Here is a 23,454-nt window from a genome sequence, read left to right on the forward strand (position 1 = left end):
AACAGAAACAGTGATAAACCATGTGACAGTGTGCACCCTAGACATGACGTGACAAGATGGCACTGTACCTCCCGGCTCCTCCTCTGAACAGCACAGAACCAGTCTAATCAGGGGAGAAAACATCAACAAATCCTGATGTGCGGCACCCTATCATACTCCTGACCAGTATTCTTGAAAATATCAAGGTCATCAGAACCAAGTGTGAGAAACTGGCACGACCAGGAGGAGCCTAAGGAGACACGGCAACTCCTTATTTCTCAACATGAATGTTTGACACCATAAATGTAGTGTGGTATCCCGGAACTGAAAAAGATTTTAAAACTAAGGACGCCTGAATACCTAACTGTAGACTTCAGTTAATATTAACGTATCCATATCGACTCACTAATTGTAAAAATATATCACACTAGTGTAAGATGGTACTAATAAGGGAAACTGGATGTGGGGTAGATAGGAACTTTGTACTAAGTATACTTCTCTATTTTTCTGTAAGTCTACTAAAACTGTTCTTAAAAATAAAGTCTGTTCCTGTTCGATGAAGTTTGCGAAGGCCTGGTTTGGAGTTCACAAATTAGGTCAAGTTTGGTATAGGTAAACGTCAGACCTTCAAAGACAGGTCTATAGGAATTGCGCTCACCAAACTAAGTCTGCTCAGATCCCAAAGGAGGGAAAGAAGAGGTCAAGGTCGCTATGACCCGTCTCACAGCACCAGGCGCAGGCACTGGAGGAGGGGTGGTGGGTCTGGTATCTTGGCCCCACCACCCCCATCTTGGCAGCTGCTGCAGGCACTGCAGCTTCCCATCTTGCTTCGCATCCACTGGTGGCAGCTACCAGAAGAGGCAGCGTCCTGAGGCGACCTTATCCTAATACGACATTCGAACAGTTACCGCCTTGGCTGGCTCAAATCTGGCTTTGTGACTTAGCATGACCATGGGCTCCCTGCCCCTCCATGTCCATGTCTGTTTATGGGATGAGAATTGGAAGTCCCTGACTTCCATGGGGATGCCCTGGTCCTGAGGACTCAACAAGTCCCTCAACTTTACGAAGCATTTTAGTGCTTCCTGGCAGTGGTCAGTGTTGGCTCTCAGCATCCTCTGCCCACTTCCATCAGCACTCTCCAATCAGAGTTCGAATGCTCTTAGTTCCTTTGAGAAATGGGGTGATGAGTTTATAAATACATCATCTGAAGAATGTCAGTAGTCTTAGGGGAGAGCCTAGTTCAGAGTATCAGTATTCGCACTGAAGTGTTATCATTAGAACCTTTCCAATTCAGCCCTGAAGGGACCCCATGTGAGAACAAGCTTTTTCACTGCAGCACAGCTTGTAAGAGCGAGAGACTGGAAGCAACTTGAATTCCCTTTCAGAGAGGACCGGTTGAGTCAATTAGACTGTTAAGATGCGTGTGCTTGTCCATGTGTACGTGCTCCTCTGCGTGTGTGTGTGTGTGTGTGTACACACTCACACCTGGCTGGAAGGATGACTCAGACGTTGATGGCATTGGTGGACTCTGAGGAGAGGACTTGGGGGCCAGGAGACTCAGGAAGAAAGTTTCCACTGTAAAGCCTTTTGTGTCTTTTGCATTTTGAACTATGTGTCTATATTATATACGTTCAAGAATATTCAAGAGAACCAGAAAAAAACAGATGCTTCCCTGTGGGTCACAGCTGTTGGGGTTGGTTTGGGGACAATCACCAAATGAAATGGGTGGGACTCTGGGCTCTAGAGCAGCTGGGGGCAGAGGAGGCGCCCAGCTCCAGGTCCCTCTGGAAGAGGGTGGCAGGATGGGTTGTGACTCTAGAGGCCCACAGCATCCCAGAGCTGCCAATCTTCTGCAGGAGAGATGACCAGGTGGGGAACAGAGAGAACTCTAGACAATGCAAAACCAAAACCACTCTCCTAGGATGCCTCCCCTTTCCAAAAGGACCCTGTTTCAAATCTGCACAGGGCAGCAGATGAGGGGCCAGGATCCTGGTCAGCTCCCTGACGTCCTGTCACTGTCACTGTCACTGGCCAGCTGGGCGAGGCCTTCAGCGGTCTGCTTCCCTCTGAGTCTCTGTGAGCAGCAACAGTGACTGACTGACACTGCACAGGCCAGCCTTTCCTGATAAATGAGCTATAAATGTGCTTATATCGTTGTAGTCCCTATTACACGTCAAGAAATTACCCTGTGCTCTTAAATTCAGTCATTGAAACACTTCCAATTAACCCTGGCAGTTGCTAAAATTATCCATGAAGCGGAGCCAGAAGAAATCACTAGCAGGAGGGAGGGGAGGTGAAGGGCAGCAAGGCAGCGCACCGTGTGTGTGAGCTCCCCATGTGGCTCAGACTTGGGAGGGAGGGCTCTGGGGCGCACATCACCGTCATGCTGTCCTTCTGAGGCGGCGCACCCCAGTCCCCCGAGGGTCTGTCTGTGACTGTTCCCTCTACCACTGTCCCTCACACTGAAATGCAGCCTTCCACACCCAGGCCCAGTGCTTGGGGCACTGCTTGACACGCAGTAGCCTCCCAGTATGACAGCAGAAAACCTAAAAACAAAGGATGAGTCTGGGGAGATGAAGACAGGCCCGGAGATGGATGGCGATGGTTGTACAACAACGCGAGTGCCCTTAACGCCACTGAACAGCGCACTTGAAAGTGGTTCAAATGGTAAACTTTATGTTGTGTATTTACAATAAGAAAATGGACGAGATCTAATCTCATCTTCACCTGCTCTGTGTTCTCTTCCACCCTCCCCAGCGCCCCTCACCAGATCTGTTCTCCAAATGGGAAAAGGGCCTCCAAAGTCCTTTCTGGGTCCTCTCCTCTACGCTCCTTTCCAGCTGGTACCGCCAGGCAGGCCCTTGGCTTCCAGCACAGCAGGGCACTGAGCACTGCGCAGAGCTGCTGGCCTCAGCCCAGGGGCCTAGCCCCAGCGTCCTGCTCACCTTTCAGGCAGCGCCCTCGCGCGATACTCCCTCCCAGCCTCCAGCCAGCACCTTCTTCTAGATGCTCAGGTCGCCCATTCAGCGGTGATCCATGCTTCTCATCCCCCCTCGCCCCAACTGCCAGTCTCCCAGAGCACTCTGCTGCACCCCCAGCACACCCGGTCCCCACTTCTCTCCTTCCCACTCCCAACCTTCCTTTCTCAACGGGCTGCTGCCTCCCTGCTCCACCCAACCCTTCCAGCGGTGTGTCCTCCTCTCGGGCCATGCCCATCATCACGAAAGGCAATGCAGATCACTGCTGCCTGCCTCAACTCCTCAGTGCTCCGAGGATGGCGTCCAAATTCCTTACCTGGGTCACTGAGCCCCAGGTCATCTGCTTCCGGCCCACCCACCCATGCTGGAGGGCAGGTCCCTTGCTCCCTACTGCCCACACTGGCCTGCTCCTCACTCCTTATCCCACATCAGTCCTCTGCGTCGCTGTTTCTTCTGCCTGAACACCCTCCTCCTGAACTTCACATGGCTGTTTTCTCTCATTTCCAGCTCAGCCTACCTGTCACCTCCTCCAAAAGGCCTTCTTACTACCAACATCTAAAGAGACCTTAGCCACTTTCATATCCCTCAGTCCTCTGGACAGCATAGTCACTGCCTCCCTGGATGGAGTGGTCAGCCATGTGGGCAGGGGCCTGTCCAGCTTGCTCTCAGAGAGGTCCCAGCCCCCAGAACAGGCCTGGCCCAGGGTCAGGGCTGTGCAGCAGCAAGCAGGTGAAAATCAAATCCATGGGAACCCTTCACCTTCTAATGGTGCCTGCAGCTTGGAGAGCTGCCAGCAGAGTGACAGAAACAGGTGAAATCGAGGGAGGGGAAGGGCAGAGTGACAGAACCGAGGCACTTTGTTAAGGGAAGGAGGAAGCCCAGCTGAAGGGGGACCGTGACCAGTCTGCCCATGGACTCGGTGCCTGCAGTAGAGCCTGGGCCCACGTGTGTGCAGGCAGCCTGACCTTCAGAGGCAAAGCCCAGCCCTTCATACCACAACCCCCCCCCCCAACATTGTGCTTTGTGTGAAAAACAATCTTGTGACTCACCTTGAAGGAGGGGAAGGAAACATACGAAAGTCACAAAAATATATTAAAACAGCTGTTTTCTTCTCTCTTGGCACTGGCCTTCCTTCCCAGTGCCCCTTGCCCACCACCCGCCATGGCCTTTCAGAGAAAAAGATGCCCAGGGCAGGAAGACGGAGGTGCCCCAGCTGCAGCCCAGGGCCTGGGCGGTCCCTCCAGCCTGGGAGTGAGGCCTGCTAACAGTCTCTATGGGCTCGACGCCACTGTCGACGAGGGGGCCGCTGGGAGGCCGGAGGTGCAGGAGGGTCAGGCAGGACGCAGCGGACAGTCGGGCCTTGCCACAGGGACAGAAAACAGAAGAGAAATGAACAGAGTGAAGGGGGGAGACAGGAAAGTTAAAGTAGTAAAAGCTGGGGGACAGAGGAATGAGGGAGGTCGGGAAGCGGCAGAGTGGGGGAAAACCCAATAGGTGACACACACTCTGGGGGACCAAAAGGCCAAGGAGCTGGGGTCTGAGGCAGCGGATGCTGCTGAGAGGGAGGGAAGGAGACATGGGAGAGGACAAGGGCACTCGGCACTTGGGAGAGGTAGAAAAGTGGGCCCCGCCAAGGCCACGGTCAGAGGACAGAACAGACGACGTGAGAGAAGGGAAAGTCCCAGAATGGCAAGGCCAGGCCACAACGACCACCTCAGACTCAGGAAAATGAGGTGTGTTCCCACAAAGCTGGGACCCAGCCTGAATGCCTGAGGAAGACCAGCAGTGTCATACAGAAGTGGGGGGTCATGCCCTCGCTGAAGACTGATGGAACCAGGAGCCTGGAAAGGGGCCTGCGCCCCACCTGTGGGCTAGAAAGTCCTGTGGCCCAGTCTTTTGAACACACTCACAGTGCCCGCGTGGTCCATTTGGGCACCAAGGCCCTCGCTGGAGCTGCTCCCCCGGGGCCCTACAGTCCTCTTAATGGTGACCTTGACCTTGGCTGAAGACTTACTCTTGGTGCTCGTGACCTGGCTGTCCTGGGCCTCGGGCACAAGGGCAGTCTTTCCCAGTCTCTGGATGATGCTGACTTTGGACAGAGACTCTGGCTTCCTCTCGAGCCCTGGACGGGAAAGGGCCAGGCGCCGTAGCGTCGGGGTGTTGGCCATCGTCGCCGAGCTTGTGGCCTTGGCTTTGACAGTCAGTGCTGGCTGGGGGCTGGTCTTGGTTGGGCCCCGGCCTAGCTTCTTCAGGACCCCAGCATATTGTAGGACAGAGCTGCTGCTCTCACTGTCGCTGTCCCAAGCCAGATCCTCATCCATCTCTGGGGTAGCCCCCAGGCGGCTGAAGACTCCCGTGGGCTGTGGAGGTCAGAGACAAGATGAGTGAGCCACTGAGTCACCCAGCCCGTACTCATGGAGAGCTGCCTCCTGTGCAGGCCAGCACAGGAGGCCACCGCTGGGAGAAGCATGTGTTGGTGATGCCCTAGATAGTGGCAAGAGCCATGACAGGGATGCCCAGGGAGCTGGGAGCAGCCCAAGGGAGGCTCCTGATCAGCATGGAGTTCAGGAAAGACTCCCTGCTGAAGGGACGCCTGAGATGAAATCTCAGAATCGACAGGAAGTGGGTCTAGTAAGGAGGGGAGGAGAAAGCATGCACCACGAAGAGGTTAAGACCATCAGCTCAGGTTTGCAGGTAAACACGAGGGAAAAGACTAATTTGGTCATCACTCAACAGATATTTTCTGAGTTCCTACTCTGTACCTGGCCCTGGGCTGGGTGGTGCTGGGGACAAAGCTGTGACTAACACAGACCTGCCCTCAGGGGGCTCACAGTCCAGAGAAGACAGACCTGGCATTGGAAGTGACACGAGTAATTCTCTAACTGTAACAGTTCCGGGAAGCTTTAGGAAGCACCAGCGTGCAGGCCAGGCCCTCAAAGGTGTCAGCAGTGAAAGGAGTGTGGGCTAAGTCCCCACGTCAGGAGTGAGAATGCCTAGAGCTCTCGCTTTGCGCCAAGCTCTTGACGGGGCTGCATCTTCCAGCCACGTGACCCTGAGTGCTAGCATCACACTTGGGCTGCGATTCCAGGAAGTGAGAAGAGGCCAGAGTGGGCGAGGCAGGAAATGCGGCTGGGGAGCCGCACAAGGCGGCATTTAACATGTGCTTACCATGCCCCAGGCCCCCCCCCACCACACCACATAGGTATGTAGCCCTTATTCCTCACGGCCACGCTATGAGGTGGGCCCCGTACGGATAAGAAAACTGAGGTAGGAAGGTTGTATGTGTGTCGCCAGGCAGTAGCAGAGCCAGACCGCCCCAGGCAGCGGGCCCAGGCTGGGCGCTCCTGACCACACACTGTGCCTGGCGCCCAGGAGACTGCAGCCGAGGCGAGGAGAGCGGAGGCAGGCGCCTGCCCTGCGGGCAGCACACACTGCTGCTGTGGGCAAAGGGCTGAGGGGTTTGCAGTGACTGTGCAGAGACCAGTTGGAGGCCACCGCCCCGTCCGTCTGGACAGGGACAGGCGGCAGAGCAGGCACGACCGGTGGCACCATCAGCCTGGTGACTGCCTAGAATGAGGGAGGTGGGGCGCCCCCGAGCCAGGGCCCAAGAGGAGTCACTTTGGGGGATGACGCTAAGGCTGATGGTGGACATGGCAGCGACAGGGGTCCAAGAGCAGCATCCAGGAGCCAGCCAGGCCCCGGGGCAGGACATGGGGAGAGGTCAGGGCAGAAGACAGACAGGGAAGCCACCAGAGCAAAGAAGGGAACTGAGGCTGGACAGGTGGGTGAGATGGCCCCCGGGTGTGCCAGGGGTGCGGTGTGGGGAGGGTCAGGAACAACACCCAGGGAAGACGGGAAGATGAGAATCCGACAGCCACGAGCAGCCCCCTGTCTCCAACTTACTTTATTTCCCGTCGTCGTGTCTGCCTTGGTCTCGGCGCCGAGGCGGTCAAACACGGACGTCCTGTGGACACCTGGAGGGAAGTGAGGCCGTCATCCAGCACCTGCTGAGTGGCCCCTGTGGGCCCAGACCAGGCTGAGCACGGTGCAGACAAGGGAGGGGACAGACTGGCTGGCCCAGAGCCCAGGCAGCACTGGTACCAGCAGGCACGGCCCGGGCGCAGTTGGGTTGCGTGTCTGCACTAGTGGGACACACTGACTTCGACCCACACGCGTCTGGCCAGTGTCAAATGTGGGAAGTGTCCACTAAAGCTGACACGTGTTCCTCGCACCTGGTACAAGTTCATAAAGTGCATGTGCGGGAGGGGGAGGAGTTCTTAATCCCTGCTCGTGCCTCTCGCTCTTTTGGGGTCATCGGCTCTGGGAGGATCCCATGAATGGTAATAAGTCCTTTCCCTAAACGGCCGCCCACAGGATGCTTGATGTTGTGATATATAAATACGGCGGAAGCACTAAACCACCATCACTAATGGGGATGGGTGCAGGCGCGCCCTGGAGTCTGTGGGGGACTGGTTCCAGGACCCCCATGGACACTGACGTCCGCGAAGCTCAAGTCCCTCACATATAATCTACGTTTCCAAAGAGGTTAAAGCAGGGTCGCCTACTCATCACCGCATTCACGTGGACTCAGTGTAGCACTCGGCACGTGGCAAATTCAAGTTCTGCGGTTTGGAAATTTCCGGGATTTTGTTCCCCTGAGTATTTTCGATCTACAGCCAGTCGAGCCCACGGATGTGGAACCTGTGGGTGCGGAGGGCTGGCTGCAGATGCGCGTGCGCTGACGCGCAAAGATCTCAATAGAGGGGTCGTTGGACACCTCCAGCATGACGCCGCATGTTCAGCCAGGAGAAAAATGCCTAAGACATGTGCATAGATGCAGACAGGTTCAGGGATCCTAGTCACGGATGCTAGTCTGGAAAGGTGAACAATAGGCAAGGGATGTGGGGGGATGGGAAAGAGTTTTGGTTTTACTGTATATGCTTCTGCATCATCTGAGTGATAATGACAGTTTCCACTTTTCTAGGCACCTGCCCTCAGCCAGGCCTGGTCCCCCACTTAGGGGCAGGCCATCACCCAATCCGTGCCCCCGCCCCCTGGGGAAGAGCGCCAGCGAAGAGACCAAGCAGGCCCTCAACGCCAACCTCAGGACAAGAGGGCACAGGTGGCAACCTTCCCCCCGCCCATGGCCACCATCACTGTCCTCTTGGTGCAAGGCCCCGGGATCCCGTGAGAGCCTGCTCCTCAGCCCATGCCAGTGGGATGCGACCAAAAGGGAAACCGTCTCTGCCGAAGCACGCCCCTGCCAGGCCAGTACCTTTCGCCGCCTGTTGTTGCTCGAGGATCTTGCGGGTCCGCGGGGTGGTGCCTTTGGGCATGTTGATGATGTACTTCCCCTCCATCTCAGCAGTCACCCTGCGTCTCTTGGTGGGAACACTCAGGCTCTCCTCCTCCCGGTGGGCCAGGGCAGCTGGGGAAGAGGGTGCGGTGAGTGCCTTCTGGGATGGAACATTCTCCCAGGGGAGAGACTAGATGCTCTGCAAAGGGCACTCACGTGCCCTTTATCTCCAAGTGTCCGCAAGACCGGAATCCCCTACTTCTCAACCACCCCCATCACCATGGACTCTGAGCCACCAAAAAACTCAGAGGCCTGGGCAAGATGGGGCACAGAAGGCACCCCCAGGCTGCAGTGGTTCTCTGTGGCTCTGTCTCTGCCCCAAGCAGGCCCATCTCCCAGCCCAGCCAGACTCCCCTGGGACATTGGGTGGGTGGGAAGGTTATAGAGCTCCAACCAGATAGTGGTTTCACAGGTGTGCTCACTCTTAAAAAATTAATCAAGCTGTATACTTACAATTTGTGTGTAAGTTACACCTCCATTTTTTACAAAAGAATCCCCCCAATGTGTCAAGGGGTAAGAATGCCAGTCCCTCCCAGGCTCACTATCTTTTCAATACTTCAGAAATTAATTTGAACTTTCTTGCTCATGGGACACAAATCGAAGGGCCAGAGGTGAGTGGAGGCACCTCCCAACACCCACAGCAGGAAGGGAGCCTGCGGGGCGGTGGAGGCAGGTGAGAGGGATGGGGCTGGGGCCAGATAACGGAGCCCCTCCCTGGGCCTCAGTTTCCACGGTGCCAAGGTCATTGTTGAGGGATGGGTCCAATGAAGGCAGGAAAGCGGCAAGTAAAAGGGGTGGGAGCCCTGAGCCAGAGCCCCATTCCCAGCTTTCAAGCTGGGACCCAGAAGAGGAAGAGAGGCCCACTGTGGAGAAGTCTGCAGAGGGCGTGTGCTCCAGAAGAAGGGAGCACCAGGGCAGAGACCCCAGAGGGCAAGGAGCCTGCAGGGGACCGTGGCAGTGAGCAAGGGCGAGAGACACAGGAGATGAATCCACAGCAGGACTGGGTTTTATTATGTAACAATGGGAAGCCCTGGAGAATTCTCGACATGGGTGTGAAAGGACCAGGTTGAGGGTTCTGCAGGACCCCTGCCTGCGGAGAGGAAATGGTAGCTTCTTTACCTTTGACCCCAGGCATCAAGCACAGGGCTGGGCACCAGGGCGGGGCTCAGTGAACATCTGTTAAAAAAGAGACTGAACCACCTGCAGTCAACAATACTGTCCTGCACACTTAAAACTGCGTTATGAAGGCAGATCTCATGTTAACTGTTCTTACCACAGTAAAATAGAATCAAAGAAACTGACCCAACCCTGAGTGAGAACCAGAGTGCACCCGTGCTCGGCGCGCCCTCCCAGTGCTCCTGACGGTCCTCTGGGTGGGGCCGCCAGCCCCGCTCTGGAGACACTGGAGACAGGAGAGCCAGGCCCACAGTGACACAGAGGTGCAGGGACTTGACCAAGTCTGGACACTCTCAGCCCCTAGTGGCCTTCAAAGCACTTGCAACCTTGGGAACGTGACCCCCAGATACCACCTGCGAACCCACATTCACCTCCTGCTCCTCCCGCCACCTGCCCGAGGGCCCTCACCAGCGGCCTTGGCGCTCTTCGCCGCCATCTTGTTGGACACAGTGACGGAGATCTTAGAGGTGCTCGTGTCCGGCCGCCTGGGGGGAGTTCCAGGTGGGGAGTCGCGGTTCAGGCTGTTGGCGATCATGCGGGAGGCGGCTGTGGGGAGGAAAGGGGAGAGCCCAGTCGAGCGCACCCTGGGAGGGAGTGCCGGCTGGAGAAGGCCGGCCTTGGGACTGAGTGGGGAAGCGGCAGGCGGAGCCGCCCTGCGGCAGCACTGTCCTCAGGTGGGGTGCTTGGGGGTTGGCCGGGCCAGTGTTCCCAGGGACAAGCCGACCAGCCCCGCTCCAGGGCCCTTCCGTGAGGCCCAGAGTCTGATGGCTCCTACCGCAGTTCGCCCACCAGGTGCCCAGGCCTGCGCTGACCCTGTCCCTCCCCTCCCCGCTCTGCTTCAGCCCAGCTGGTCCCTGGGTCTGGCCTGCCATGCAGTTAGTTCCCCGAGAACCAACAGGCTCGCTCTGCCTCCTCACACAGCTCTCCTCTCGCAGGGCACCTCCTCAGAGAAAGCTTCCTGACCACCCCATCAACCTCGACCCCTCCACCCTGCACTACACTTTCTTTTCATGGCCCTCATCATCGCTCGACATTAAATTACACTGATCTGCTCACTGCAGGACTCTCCCACAAGCACGCAAGCTCCATGAGGAGGCACTGCCTGTTTACTGCTGTAGCCCCAGCGCCTACAACATTCCTGGCACTCACAAGTCCTCGGTAAACATCTCCTGAAAAGATGAACACTATTACCAAACTTCCCGCCATCCCCACTAGACAGCCTCCACTTCCAACCAACTTTATAGACCAGGGAACTGGGGCTCGGCCAGGCCCCTGAGCCACGCGAGTCTGGCTCCAGCTGGTGACCTCCCTCAGGGGTGGGAGGAAAGTCTCTGGGGGTCCCCCGATCTTCTGTAGAGCAGGAGGAGGGGTGTCCCAGATGTCAGGTGAGAACCACAGCCCACCCCCCGGAGGGCAGCCCTAGCGTGGGAGGGTGACAGTCAGGGACACAGTGTTTTACCATGACAGCTAAGCACTGTTTGGGTAGAGGGAAAGCAACTGTCCCCGCTCAGCTGAATGTGAACGGCAGTCAGCCTGTCAGAGTCTAGAAAACTGTTCTCTCTGCCACCAAAACAGACACGTACGTTCGACATTGGAGTGCGTACCAGTGGCTCTACCGGGACTGCTGTTTTGGGGTGCTCTTTCCACCTTTCCTTCCTGCCTGTTTCCCCTTTCTATTTAATTGCCTATTTTCTCCACTAGTGATTTTGTTGGTTTTAATTTTTAAAATTTATTTTAAACTGCCCTGGCTGGTGTGGCTTGGTTGGAGCATCATTCTGTAAACCAAAAGGTCGCAGGTTCGATTCCTGGTCAGGCAACATACCTGGCTTGCAGGTTTAATCCCCAGTTGGGGCACATGTAACACACAACTGATTAATGTTTCTATTTCACATGGATGTTTCTCTCTCCCACTCTCTCCCTCCCTTCCCCTCTCTCTAAAATCAATAAGCATGTCCTCAGGTGAGGATAAAAAATTTTTTTTAAGTATTTAAAACATTCCGAATGGTACGAAAAGTACACACCGCCTAATTTCATTCATGTAGACTCGAAAGACAAAACTAATCTACACTGTTAGAAATCAAGAGGGTGAGCACCCTTGAGATGGGGAGGTGATGCTGGGCATGTCCCCGGATGTGGTGCTGCTGCCTGCCCGGTAGCCCGTCTGCGAAAAGTCACACAGCTGCATGTACGTCACGGTCTGAACACTTTTCTGTACGTAAGCTGTGGGGTGTGTTTGCAGAAACAAACTCCAATTTGTTCAGCCTTCCCCATCCATGCCTTTGGGTAGGCCCTGCCCCCAGTGACGCTCGGCTGAGCCACGTGACTGGCTCTGGACAATGGAACAAGAGCAAATGTTATATGAGCAGAAGTACCAGGTGATTTGAGAAATAGGGCCTGCCCACATATGCTGCTTTTGGGAGCTCTGCAACTACTACCGTGTGGAAGGCCTGGGCTCGCCTGCTACAAAATGAGAGACGTGGCCAAGTTGCCCCTGTTGGCACAGACAACATCACGCAACCATCAGATGTGAGCGCGAGGCCTCCCAGATCACCCAGCCTCACCCACGCTGCCAGGTGACCATCGAGACCAGCGGAACTGGTCCAGATCAGAAATGACCAGCCAAGTCATAAAACCATGAGAAATAAAAGTCTGTGCTTTAAATCAGTTTGGGGGTGGCTTGTTAAGCAGCAAAGGCTAACTAATATACATGTTAAATTTTTTAGGTTTTTTTTTTAATATATCATACTGCTGAAAAAAATAAAAGTATAAGTAGAATCAGTTCTCATCCTTTATAGGTCCCATATTTTCAAATTCACCTCTTCACTAAGATGTATTTGTAACCCCGCCCCAACACTTATGATGCTTTTGTGGTCATTCACAGACATGCCCAGAATGGCCAAAACGTGAGTCGCCCAACACCCCCACTGCCAACTGAGATCGAACAAGGCTACACGCTGCTCTCATATAGTAAGTGTTCTTCTCATATAGTAAGTATTCTTCTCGTGGTCTATTTAGGGTCACGTTTGCATACTTTTGTGCTTTTTGTTAGTGACTTTGCTGTTGAAAATGTCCCCTAAGCAGAGTACCGAAGTGTTACTTGGGGTTCCTAACTGCAAGAAGGCAGTGATGCATGTGCCTTACGGAAAACGTACGCGTGTTAGGTTAGCTCCTCTCAGGAAGGAGTGGTAGTGCTACTGGCCGTAAGTTCAATGCTAACGAAATAAGGTGTCTTTAAGTGGAAACACACGCAACAGAAGGTTCTGTACTGATCAGCTGACGAGAAACGTTATGATCACGGGACTGCAGGAACCTAACCCTGCACCTCCCCGAGGAGCGGTGGTCTGCTGCTTGCTAACTCAGTGTTTGCGGTGACTCTGTAGAGCAGAGCTACCACCAGCCCCTCGTTACCCAGGGTGTTCTCCCTAAGAGAAGAGGGCCTCAGGCCTTAGCTGCCACCTCTGCAGACTCCAGATGTGTCCCCTCACTGCACGAGTGTAACAGTGAAGGAGAGAAGGCCTGGGCAGATGGGACTCACCACTGGCGGTGCCTCGGCGAATCTCTCCTGGGAGGGGGCTAGGGCTGCAGGGCACCGACTCAGTGGCAGCTTTGCACATGTCCTGTAAAAAAACACAAAACAGGTGCCTCAGTTACCACGGGGTCAGGGGCATGAGGTGGAGGAACAGGAGACCCAGAAACCTAAGCAAAACTAGGGGTATCAGAACTGCTAGAGGAAAGACTTCAAGACTTCCCACTCCTAACCGTGAGAAAGCATCAGACAAGCCCTGACTGAGGGCGCTCTACAAAACCCCTGACCCGCGCTCTTCAAACTGTCAAGGTCATGTCACGTCACTGTGCCGCACGCCTGAAACTAATAGCGCCTGAAACTAATAGAATATTGCACGTCCACTATAATCAAAAACTACACTTAAAAATATACATCCCTAAAGTAAATCTAGCAAAATATTAAGACCTTAATAAAGCTGATTAGCTGTAACTTGAAGGAAAACACTGTCAAGGTCATCAAAAACCTGGGAAGACTACAAAGCTGTCACAGATCAAGAGACAAAGAAGACACGTCCTGGGACAGAACAAGGACATTAACGGAAAAACGGATGAAACCCACATAGTCCACAGTTTAGTTACGGACAGCTCACTACTGTTCCTTTCTCAGTTCTGACAACTGTACCATCACTTTGTAAGAGGTTAACACTAGCAGAAGCTGAGTGAAGGATACACAGAAATTTTCTGTGCTGTTGCTGGAACTTTCCTAGAAATCGAAAATTACTCCCCAATTTAAAAGTTTTTCTCTGTGACCATCTCTGTGATAACTCGGATAAAGTCCCTGGCTCGGAAAGCCCTCACTGTGGGGTCCTGTCCCACACGATGGGAATGTGAAGGCCGTCTCTGGGCTGGAGGGAGCCCTTGAAACTGAGGAGCAAACTCAGCAGCCACCGAGTGGTGAAGCGGAGTGCAGCCCTGAGCATGTTTCCTCTCCGGCAAGTGCAGGGAGGAGCAAATGAGTTAATGTGTCTAGAGGGCGGTGACGGCCGAGGCGCCGCTTGGTAAGTGTTAGCGACCCTAACTTCATAAGCACGTCACTCCAGGCCTGGCACTCCGTGCCACACGCACTGTTTGGTAGATGGCCACAGCCACCCTATGCCACAGGGGTGTGTGAAAAGCCTGTTTCAGAGATGCCCAGGGAGGAGAAATCATTAATCCAAGGACACTGGGACAGGAGGGGCCAATAATGGAGCAACCTGCTGTGGGCCCCCAACTGAGTCCCATAGGAAGCTCCCGTTCTGGGGACAGAGAAGGATCCTGGTAATGATGATTATCTTTAGTAAGATGAGAACTAGTAATAATAATAATAGTTACAGAGTTTTTACTGAAGCCTTACTTTTTACACTGTACTAGGGTTTTATATAATGTACTACCTGCACCCACCCTACAAAACACATTTGCCTATGTGCACACTACAGATGAGCAAAGTAGGGCTCAAAGAGGTCAGGCAATGTGCCCAGTGTCACTCAGCTAATGCAGAGCCAGCCTCGGAACCCAGGCCTGCCTGCCTTTGCTTCCAAGCCTCCTGTTGGCTCTGCCACTGCCCCTCCACCCCACCCTAAATCCAGACACAGAGGGATGGAGCAGAGCACCCACCTGACGGTGCACCACCTTGGCATGCTTGAGGATGGCGATGATGTCGCCCACCACAGTCACACCCAGCTCATTCATGATTTCCTTGTTCAGATCCAGAAGCATGCTCTTCTGGATCCTGTAGGATACAGTCAGGGGTAAGGCCACAAGTGAGCCAGGGTGGGTGGGCCAGCCAGTTCCCTGTCCCCTCCCATCTCTTCCCTCCTCTCCCCAAGTCCAGCTCTGTCCCCCTGGAGCCCTTACCTATTATCCACAAACATCACGGCGTAATTGACAGCAGGTCCTGGAGGAATGCCGGCTTCCTTAAAGAACTGGATCCACTCGGAAGTGGCTGGCGGGGGTGGACAGGGCTCACTGTTCACATTATTCTCTTTGGAGGGCAACCACAGCAAAACCACACCAGCAACACTTCCCACAAATTAGATGCTCATCAAATGCCAGGCCCTGTGCTGAGTGCTTTGCACGTGTGATGGAATTACGCTGCCTGACAAGCCTGTGAGTTAAGTGGCACCGACTCCTCTACTTTGCCAGTGGGGGAACTGAGGCCAAGAGAGGCTGGGTAGCTCGCCCACAGCCACACGAACAAGTAACAGAGTTCCTCAGCCCATGTGCTCCCATACTACCCTTCCCCTTGCAGCTCTGCCTGGCCCTGGAGTGTGACCTGTGGTGATCATCGCCAGCACAGCCCCCGCCCCATGCATGGCCAATGACTGATTTGGGGGCGCTGAGACTCTGGGTTCTCTGCCCCAGCCGCCATCAGCGGGCCCGGACCTTGAGAGTGACAGCATCTGCAGGTGAATGGAAAGAAAAGTCACAGGGCCCTGGCCGGGTGGCTCAGTTAGTGAGAGCACTGTCCTGATACACCAAGGTTGTGGGTTCCATCCCCAGACAGGGCACACACAAGGAGCAACCAAAAGCCCTGGCTGGTGTGGCTCAGGGGATTAGCACTGGCCTGTGAGGGTCGCAGGTTCCACTCCCCGTCAAGGCACATGCCTAGGGGCCAGGTCCCCACGTGGGGGTGAGAGAGAGGCAACCAATCAATGTTTATCTCACACATGGATGTGTCTCTCCCTCTCTTTCTCCCTCCCTTCTCCTCTCTCTGAAAATAAATAAAATCTTTAAGAAAACAAAAAGAATCAACCAACGAATGCATAAATAAGTGGAACAACAAAACTCTCTCTCCTCTCTATCTTAAGTCAATAGAAAGATGTCAACAACAACAACAAAGAAAAGGTCACAGAGCTGTCCCGCGGGTGGTAAGCAAGCCCCCACCTCACCGCAGGAGTAGCCCAGCCTTACAGTGAGGCATGGGGGTTACAGGCATCAGCTTTGGAGCTTGGGTTCAAATCCTGGCTCTGCCTTTTCCCAGCTCGGGGACTTTGGGCAAGTCAGCACTTGGTGCTTCAGTTTCCCCATCTGTAAATTTGGGGATACCTTCAGTAAGTATGTACTGAGTGCTTGGCACAGGATAGGCCCTGCCCGAGGGCACTTGGGATGCTATGGGGCACAAGACAAAGCGCCTTCCTTCACGGAGCTGACATTCTAGAGCTAACAGCACCAACATCCTTGGGTCACTGTGCAGACTCAGCGCAGAAGGCCACGCAAAGGGCTCTGAATGAAGGCTGGGCCAAAGGACATCCTCAACCTACTTCAGCCATTATTATTGTTATTGTTATTCTGCCACCACTACACACAGAGCCAAGGCCAAGAACAGGCAGACCCCACCCAGGTAGCTTTATTATTTCTAAACTTCTTTCCTGTCCTCTTGGGTGTGACCTTCAAATTGACCCTGACCTGTCAGGCCAGGTGTCAGATAAGATCACTGATTTCAAGTAGAACTTTTCTTCACATTTGACTATCTCTGAAGCCAGGATCTACCTCACAACTGATGGAGCGCCGCAGTTTAATAGGCAACATGCTTTCTCTTTCCCATGGTCCGTCACATCACATCCAACATCCCGTGCTAGTTTAGATTAGAGAAAAACTGGTGCGGCTCTGCCCATCTTACTTGAGACGACTGAGGCTCCGAGCAGGGAAAGAGGCACCCTCTGGGTCCGACGTTTGGCAGGTGACAGTGTGGGGCTCACGCTCGCGCCCAGGGACCACGCCTCTCCATCGGAGGCCTCTGCCCACCAAGCCCAAGGCCTGTATTTCCAGTTGAGAAAGGTAGACTTATGCCCACGGGAAAGGTGCTGCCACCTTCCACTCTGCACAGGCACTAGGTACCCGCTAAGCCAGGGTGCCCTGGCTTCCGTCGGCCAAAAGCAGGCACCTTTGTCTAAGTATCAAAAGGCACTGCGTAATGATTCCATTTATAAATGTCCAGAACAGTAACTCTGGAGAAATCCATAGAGACAGAAAGTAGATGAGTGGTTGCCAGGGGCTGTGGGTGGGGGGAGTGACTGCTAATGGGTATTGGGGCTTTTGGGAGAAGATGAAAATGTTGAGGCCCTGGACGAGTAGCTCAGTTGTTTAAAACAGTGGTCCCCAACCTTTTTGGTGGGGGGTTGTGCGGGACGAGGGCGGACAGGAGGTGGAGCTCAGGAGAGCTTCAACAGGCTGTGGACTGGCAGCCCAGGGGTTGCGGCATCATCCAAATACACAAAGGTTGTAGGTTCAATCACTGGTCACGGCACTTACAAGAATCAATCAATGAACGCAAAAATAAATGGAACAACAAATCAATGGCTCTCTCTCTCACATACACACACACTCTCTCTCCCTCTCCCTCTCTAAAATCAATTCTAAAAAAAGAAAATGTTTTGAAATTGATTGTGGTGATGGTTGAACAACTCTGTGAATAGAAAATATAGAATATAAAAACCACTGAATTGCACCCTTTGAACAGGTGATTGTATAAAACGTAAACTGTGTATCAATCATGCTCTTAAGGGGGAAAGAAGCGCCACGTAGGCTGCAGGTAGCTAGCTGCCTAAAGCCAAGTCAAGGAACTGCAAAGCCCCACATCCAGGCCACACCATCATACTATGCAGAGCGGGTCCTTGAGTAACACTGTTTCATTCAACATCATTCTGTTACAACATTGATGAGATACTATATGACTTAGCTCTTGTTTATATCAACTTGCCTGTGATGAAACTGGTTTCATTGTACACCGTTTTGCTTAAAGTCACATAACCTACTGACAATGTTTAGTGAAGACTCACAGCACTACTAAGAAGGAAACTAAGAAGGAAAATGTGCTGCCAATCAAATGGTCGTAAGCCACCAACTCTAAGACGTGCTCCCATTTCAGAAATAAGAGGAGCAACAATGTGTGTCTTGGAATCAGGGAGGCGTGGCTCCCTGCACACAGCACCAGAATATTCACAGCAGCTTGTCTGGAGTAGCCCCAGCCCAGCAACACTGCAATATCTACACCGATAAGCAAACGGTGGTTACGTCTGTGGTGAAACACTGTACAGCAGGGCAAAGCACTCCAGCAGCCCCGGCAACATCGATGATCTCGGACCTGGTGTTCAGCAAAAGCAGCCAGACAGAAAAGAACACGTGGCATGTTTTGTTCATGTAAATTCAAAACCAACGTCCATGGACTACAAAGAAAGGTAAGGAGAGATTATCACCTTTCAGGAGAAAGGTAAGGAAAGATAAGATAGTGGTTTATTCCATCTGGAGGAGAAAAGAGGTTGTGATTGGGGCAGCCTGCAGAAGGGCTGGCCACATTCTATTTCTTGACTTAGAAGTTTGGTGGTAATTTGCTTTGTTTTTGTTTTTTAATCCCTCTCTTATGTGCCCCAACCAGAGATTGAACCTGCAACTAGGTATGTGCCCTAATTGGGGATCGAACCTGCAACCTTTTGCTGCACAGGACAGTACTCCAACCAATGAGCCACCTAGCCAGGGAAAGGTGGTTTGCTTTTCTAAAACCTTTTCCGTGAACTATAATGCACATGCAACACAGAGCCACATAAGTCAACAGACTTTCATACACCAACACACCCATGTAACCAGCACCCGGATTAAGAAATAAAACATTTCCAACACCCCAGCAGTGCCCCAACCCCTCATCTTCCCTCTGTAGTCACTTCTCCCTGCCTCGTGCGGGGAACAACCAGCTTCCAGCAGACTGAACCGTTTGCCTATGTCTGTGATTTATATAAATGGACTCATCACAGATATACTCAGCTGTTTGCTTTTTAATTGCTCCTAGGACCAAATGTTTGATGAACTTTTCTGTATACACAATAAATTTAAAAAATGTTTAAGCTACCAGCTAATATCTGCTCTTTGACAATTCCAAAATAGAGAATTTAAAGAAAGTATGGTGATGAGGCTCATGAGAATAATAATAGTAGCTAACATTCCCTGGGAACTATGCCCAGGATTTCACATTCAATAACCTCCTGAATCCTTATAACCTCCCAGGATGTAGGGAGTAAAATGGAGATAAGGTATCTCCATCTTACAGGTAAGGAAACTGAGGCTCTGCGGGGCCATGTGGGTGATCTACTGCACGTCAATACCCCAGTTCTTTACGGCCAGACCAGGCTGTCAGGAGGCCCAGACACAGAGAGGAGGCGGGCAGGCCCCGAGCAGGCCCAGCCCCACCTCCACGTTTCTCAGCTTACAGCTGTTCCTGCCTGTGACGGCCCCCTCCCCCACCTTGTCTACCCCCAGCAAGGTCACACCTCAAAAAGGGCAGTGGGGAGAGGGGGCCCCGGAGAGAAGGCCGCAGACTCACCCATAGTCACTGAGACCATTGTCACCCTGGCCCTGATGCTGCTCCCTGGAGCCTGGAAGAAAGAACAAGCGGAGAGAGCCCATGAGTTGCCACCGGCTGCGGGTGTATGTCCCTCTCTTGCTGCCTAGCCGCCTGCCAGAGGAGAGTTCCTGGACTAGGGTCTCAGAGCCCAGGAATAGCCTGGAGCAGCTGGCCGGAGGTCAGCCTGGGCCAGAGCTGCCACAACTATCACTTCTGCCTGGGAAAGGCCCAGGGACAGCAAATGTCCACAGCTCCATTCCCACACACCTCAAAACTTTCTAGCTGGAATAAGAGAAGGACAGAAAAAAGACACCCCCTGCCCAAAACTTTAACCATAAATATTCATTCATTCATTCAAAAACTGTTTACTGAGCACCTATTATGTGTGAAGTACTCTTCCAGGAGCTAGGTATACTGAGGTGAACACAAACAAGGAGCTTAGCATCTAGGTGAGGACAGGGGAGGGGGGCAGAGAGAGTAAGAAGCAGAACAGCTAGCAATGCAGGGTGTCAGAAAACCTTTAGTGTCACAGAGAAAACACGGAGGGCCCGGGAAGAAAGGGTTGCAATTCTATTAGGGTGACCAGGGAAGACCACTCTAAAGTGACGTTCAGAGACCCAACAGAGGTGGAGGAGTGAGCCATGGGGTTTACAGAAGAAGAGTGTTCCAGAGAAGGTACAGCAAGTCCAGTACCCAGAGCCAAGGGCCCACCTGGCATGTCTCAGGGACAGCAAGAGCCAGTGTGGCTGCAGCAGAGTGAGGAGTGAGTGAGGAGGAGGAGGGTGAGAGGTGACGAGAGCAGAGAGGTGGGGCACCAGGTCATGATGGGCTTCAGAGAAGAAATGAAGAGCCAATTTTCACTTACAGGATTAGCAGGTGCTAGAAAGGTGTTAAAGACGCATTAGCACCAACGAAGACTTCTTCCTGGACATTAATAGCAGCGCTGGAAGGAAACTAAAGGAAGTAACTTTCTCTCCGGATGATTCAATGCTGTCTGACTCCAGGACCACCTCTCCCACACCGCCCTGGCCCAAACTTCCCACTTAGCCCTCACCCTCCTCTAGGGCACTGCCATCTCCTCTGCTTCCTCTGCCCTCATCCTTCACTCTGCTCCCTGCCACTCGCCGCAGCCCCCCATTCTGATTCTTTGCCCTCACCCCTCCACCATCTCCTCTATGGGATGCAGAAGGCCCTCTGTCCAGCACACTCGATCTGCCCCCCTCCCTGCCCCCGCATTCTGATGGTATCACAGAACGAGTGTAAGAGTGAGGACTCTGGAACCAGACTTCAGGGTTCAAATCTGGCTCTGCCACTTACTAGCTGTGTGGCCTCGGCAAATTACTTCACCAGCCATGCCTGTGTCCCCATCTGTAAACAGGGATGGTGTAAACATTGCTTACCTGAGACAAATGCCGTGAGGGCACATGAGTTTCTATGTACAAAGCACCTGAGCCACTGTCTGGTACATACCAAGTACTCTCCAAGTGTGGGCTATTCTTCCCCCCAGGCCTCCCACCCCGGCCTTTCCTCTAATACACGGGGCTTCGCCTGCCTCCCTGCCTCCCAGTTCTCACACAGTGTCACTTGTGCCCGGAATGCTTATCCCCTCCTGTCCTCCTGGCAAGCCCTTCTTCACTTTGCTTAGCATTCATTGCAAGCTTTCCCTGAGTCCGCACATGTGAGATTCTCTCCTCGCCCTGGCTAGGATTCATCCTGCTTCTCACCAGCTTCTGCTGCCTCCCTTATTGATGAACATGACCATAAGACATCATTCCGCCCACTTTCTTCATTCTCTAAGACCCACTTTCCCTCCTGGATTTTACTGCTGGACAAAGACAGTACAACTGCATCTCTCAAAGGGCAGGGCATGGAGAGCCTTCGACAAGCCAGACAGAACAACATCCTACATACTAAGCACTAACTATGCACTAGACCAGAGCCAGGCATCATGCTGATGCCTCACAACCTCCTCATGAGCGAGGACTATTATTAGCCCCATTATAATCAATGAAAAAACCAACTCATCGAGGTACAGTCATCTGCCAAATGCCACAGCTAGCCAGAGGCTTTACCAGGATTCAAAAACAAGTTCTCCCGATTCCAGTGCCCGTGCAGCAGCTCCTACTGAATGTTTCCTCAGTGCCTGACATTGAGCATGTACACACATCAGTGACTCTTCAGAACACAGGACAAGAAAGTAAAAATGATCCCCATGTTATGGATGAGAGTGGCAGGTCACCCCAGGTCACACAGTAACTGCGAGCCAGGACTTGAACCCAAGTCAGTCCAATGCTATGACCCATGCTGGTCAAGGGGTGACCAAGAACCAGGCACTGTGTTCTGTTTTGCAAGGTTTCAGTCAATGCTTACCAAAGCCTTTAAGTACTGGTATCCTCCTACAGCTGCAGAATTCCGTGCTGGACTCAGTATCCTCTCTCCACCATTAAAAGTCCATCTCCAGCGCTGACTCTCTGAACAGTTAAAATGATAACATTAACAACAACGGAAAAATGACCACTCCCAAAACTCAAGCAATTACCATGTACCAGATGCCCTGTGCTAAGCCCAATTTACCACTTCCTAACTCTGACTCTGGGGTAAGTTTCTGGATTTCACTTCCCTCAATTATAAAATGATAAGAGTATCTAAAGAGGTTAGAGGGAGTAAATAAGTTCATAAATGCCAAGCCCTTAGAAAAATGCTCAGCAGGTGACATGTGTGCATTAAACTAAATAAATAAATCTTCAGTGAGCTAGGGAAAGGGGAGGACAGTCACTGACGATGTCAGTCGTGTGCAAAGCATGAGCTGGGAGCGGAGTACGAAGTAACCTGATGGGGTCCATGGGGCCTGACAACGTGGAACCACAGTAGTACCAGTTATTCTCTTTCAGTTTCTGTCTAGTTTTTATTTTTATTTTTTAACCCTCACCTGAGAACACCCGACCAGGGACGGAAACTGCAACCCAGATATGTGCCCTGACCAGGGATCGAACCCTCAACCTTTTGGTGTACAGGACGACACTCCAAGCAATGGAGCCACCTGGTCAGGACTCTGTCTACAGTTTAACAGACTGTTCTGCTTCCACTGTATTTCAGGCTGTGTTCCTTCTCGTGGCCAGCCACGCCAGTCTTTGCTAAGATAGCAAATAATTTTTCCTCCTCAAGTTAACTGAGTGTAAGAAAATGCATCAATAGTTTTAAAGAAAAGGAAGAAATCACGGGATTTGGAAAAATTGGCCAAATAGTAAGTGGCAGGATGTTGCTTTCCCTAAGTCCAGATTCCAAGTTTTTCCTATCGCTGTCTTCCGAGCTTCCTCCTTCCCGCAGCTTCTTTGGAAGTTCCAGCTACACCAATGACTTTTGAATCATCTTTATGATAGTCACAGTCTAATAAGCACCTATCCATTGCTGTGCCAGGCCCTGTGCTAAGGACTTGATATGCACATTTCATCAGCATCCTCATAGGGACCCTATGATATTGGGGCCATTAGCCCACACTGTATAAATAAATAAAATGGGTCCAGAGAGGTGAAAGCACAGGCCCACTGCCACGAAGTGGAGCTGGGATTTGAACCGAAATCTGTTGGATTCTAAGTCCAACAATGTTTCACGATCCCACACCCAGATATTCCAGGCCAAGCACGAACATCATCATCAACACTAGCAATACTAGTTCAATAACGAGTGAGCACTGTGTCAGGCTCTGAGCGAGGGGCTCCCACATGCACGAGCTGAATTCTCACTCCAACCCTTAAGGAGGAAGCTACAGGCGGATTATGACCCCCACTCTACAGAGGAAGAAACTGAGGTTCAGAGAAAGAAGTCGCTCGTCCCGGGCTGCACAGCAGCGTCGGGGCTGATTCCGGAGCCCCGAGCGCCATCCATCCCCACCGTCTCCGGCCCGGTCCCACCTCCCCCGGCCCGCGCCTCACCTGGCCCTCCGGGCCCGCGCCCACTCGCGCAGCCCGCCCGCCCTCCCGGCGGAACCAACTGTCAGACCGCCCCCTCCCTCGGCCTGGAGGCCCTTCCCGGAAGCGCTGCCCCCGCCTCCGGAAGCCGGACTGCCCCTCCAGTGGCCGCTCTAGCCG

General features: G+C 52.9%; 1 protein-coding gene across 2 annotated transcripts; it reads right to left on the bottom strand.

Annotated features, from left to right (window-relative positions):
- Nucleotides 1-4,028: 4,028 nt before the first annotated feature.
- On the bottom strand, nucleotides 4,029-23,392 carry C12H19orf47 (chromosome 12 C19orf47 homolog). 2 transcript variants are annotated; one of them, XM_053914833.1, is made up of 11 exons: nucleotides 23,299-23,392; nucleotides 21,737-21,837; nucleotides 19,346-19,397; nucleotides 14,887-14,974; nucleotides 14,647-14,761; nucleotides 13,025-13,106; nucleotides 9,898-10,035; nucleotides 8,233-8,385; nucleotides 6,861-6,931; nucleotides 4,972-5,317; nucleotides 4,029-4,316 (listed from the first exon to the last, which is right to left on the bottom strand). In XM_053914833.1, the coding sequence occupies exons 3-11, from the start codon at nucleotides 19,362-19,364 to the stop codon at nucleotides 4,219-4,221; spliced, it is 1,110 nt and encodes a 369-aa protein (XP_053770808.1). In that variant the 5' UTR covers nucleotides 19,365-19,397; nucleotides 21,737-21,837; nucleotides 23,299-23,392; the 3' UTR covers nucleotides 4,029-4,218. The 2 variants fall into 2 exon arrangements, with proteins under 2 accessions (XP_053770808.1, XP_053770807.1); XM_053914832.1 differs by having other exon boundaries at nucleotides 4,029-5,317.
- Nucleotides 23,393-23,454: the final 62 nt, after the last annotated feature.

Source organism: Desmodus rotundus, chromosome 12, assembly GCF_022682495.2.
Source record: "Desmodus rotundus isolate HL8 chromosome 12, HLdesRot8A.1, whole genome shotgun sequence".
NCBI classification, from domain to species: domain Eukaryota; kingdom Metazoa; phylum Chordata; class Mammalia; order Chiroptera; family Phyllostomidae; genus Desmodus; species Desmodus rotundus.

What these genes read in the sequence shown, in the direction of transcription:
- C12H19orf47 (XM_053914832.1), bottom strand. An exon ending in CCAAGGTGGTGCACCGTCAG is followed by an intron (nt 13,107 to 14,646) that starts GTGGGTGCTCTG and finishes GTTTTTTTACAG; the next exon opens with GACATGTGCAAAGCTGCCAC. An exon ending in GAAGAGCGCCAAGGCCGCTG is followed by an intron (nt 8,386 to 9,897) that starts GTGAGGGCCCTC and finishes CCTCTTCCCCAG; the next exon opens with CTGCCCTGGCCCACCGGGAG.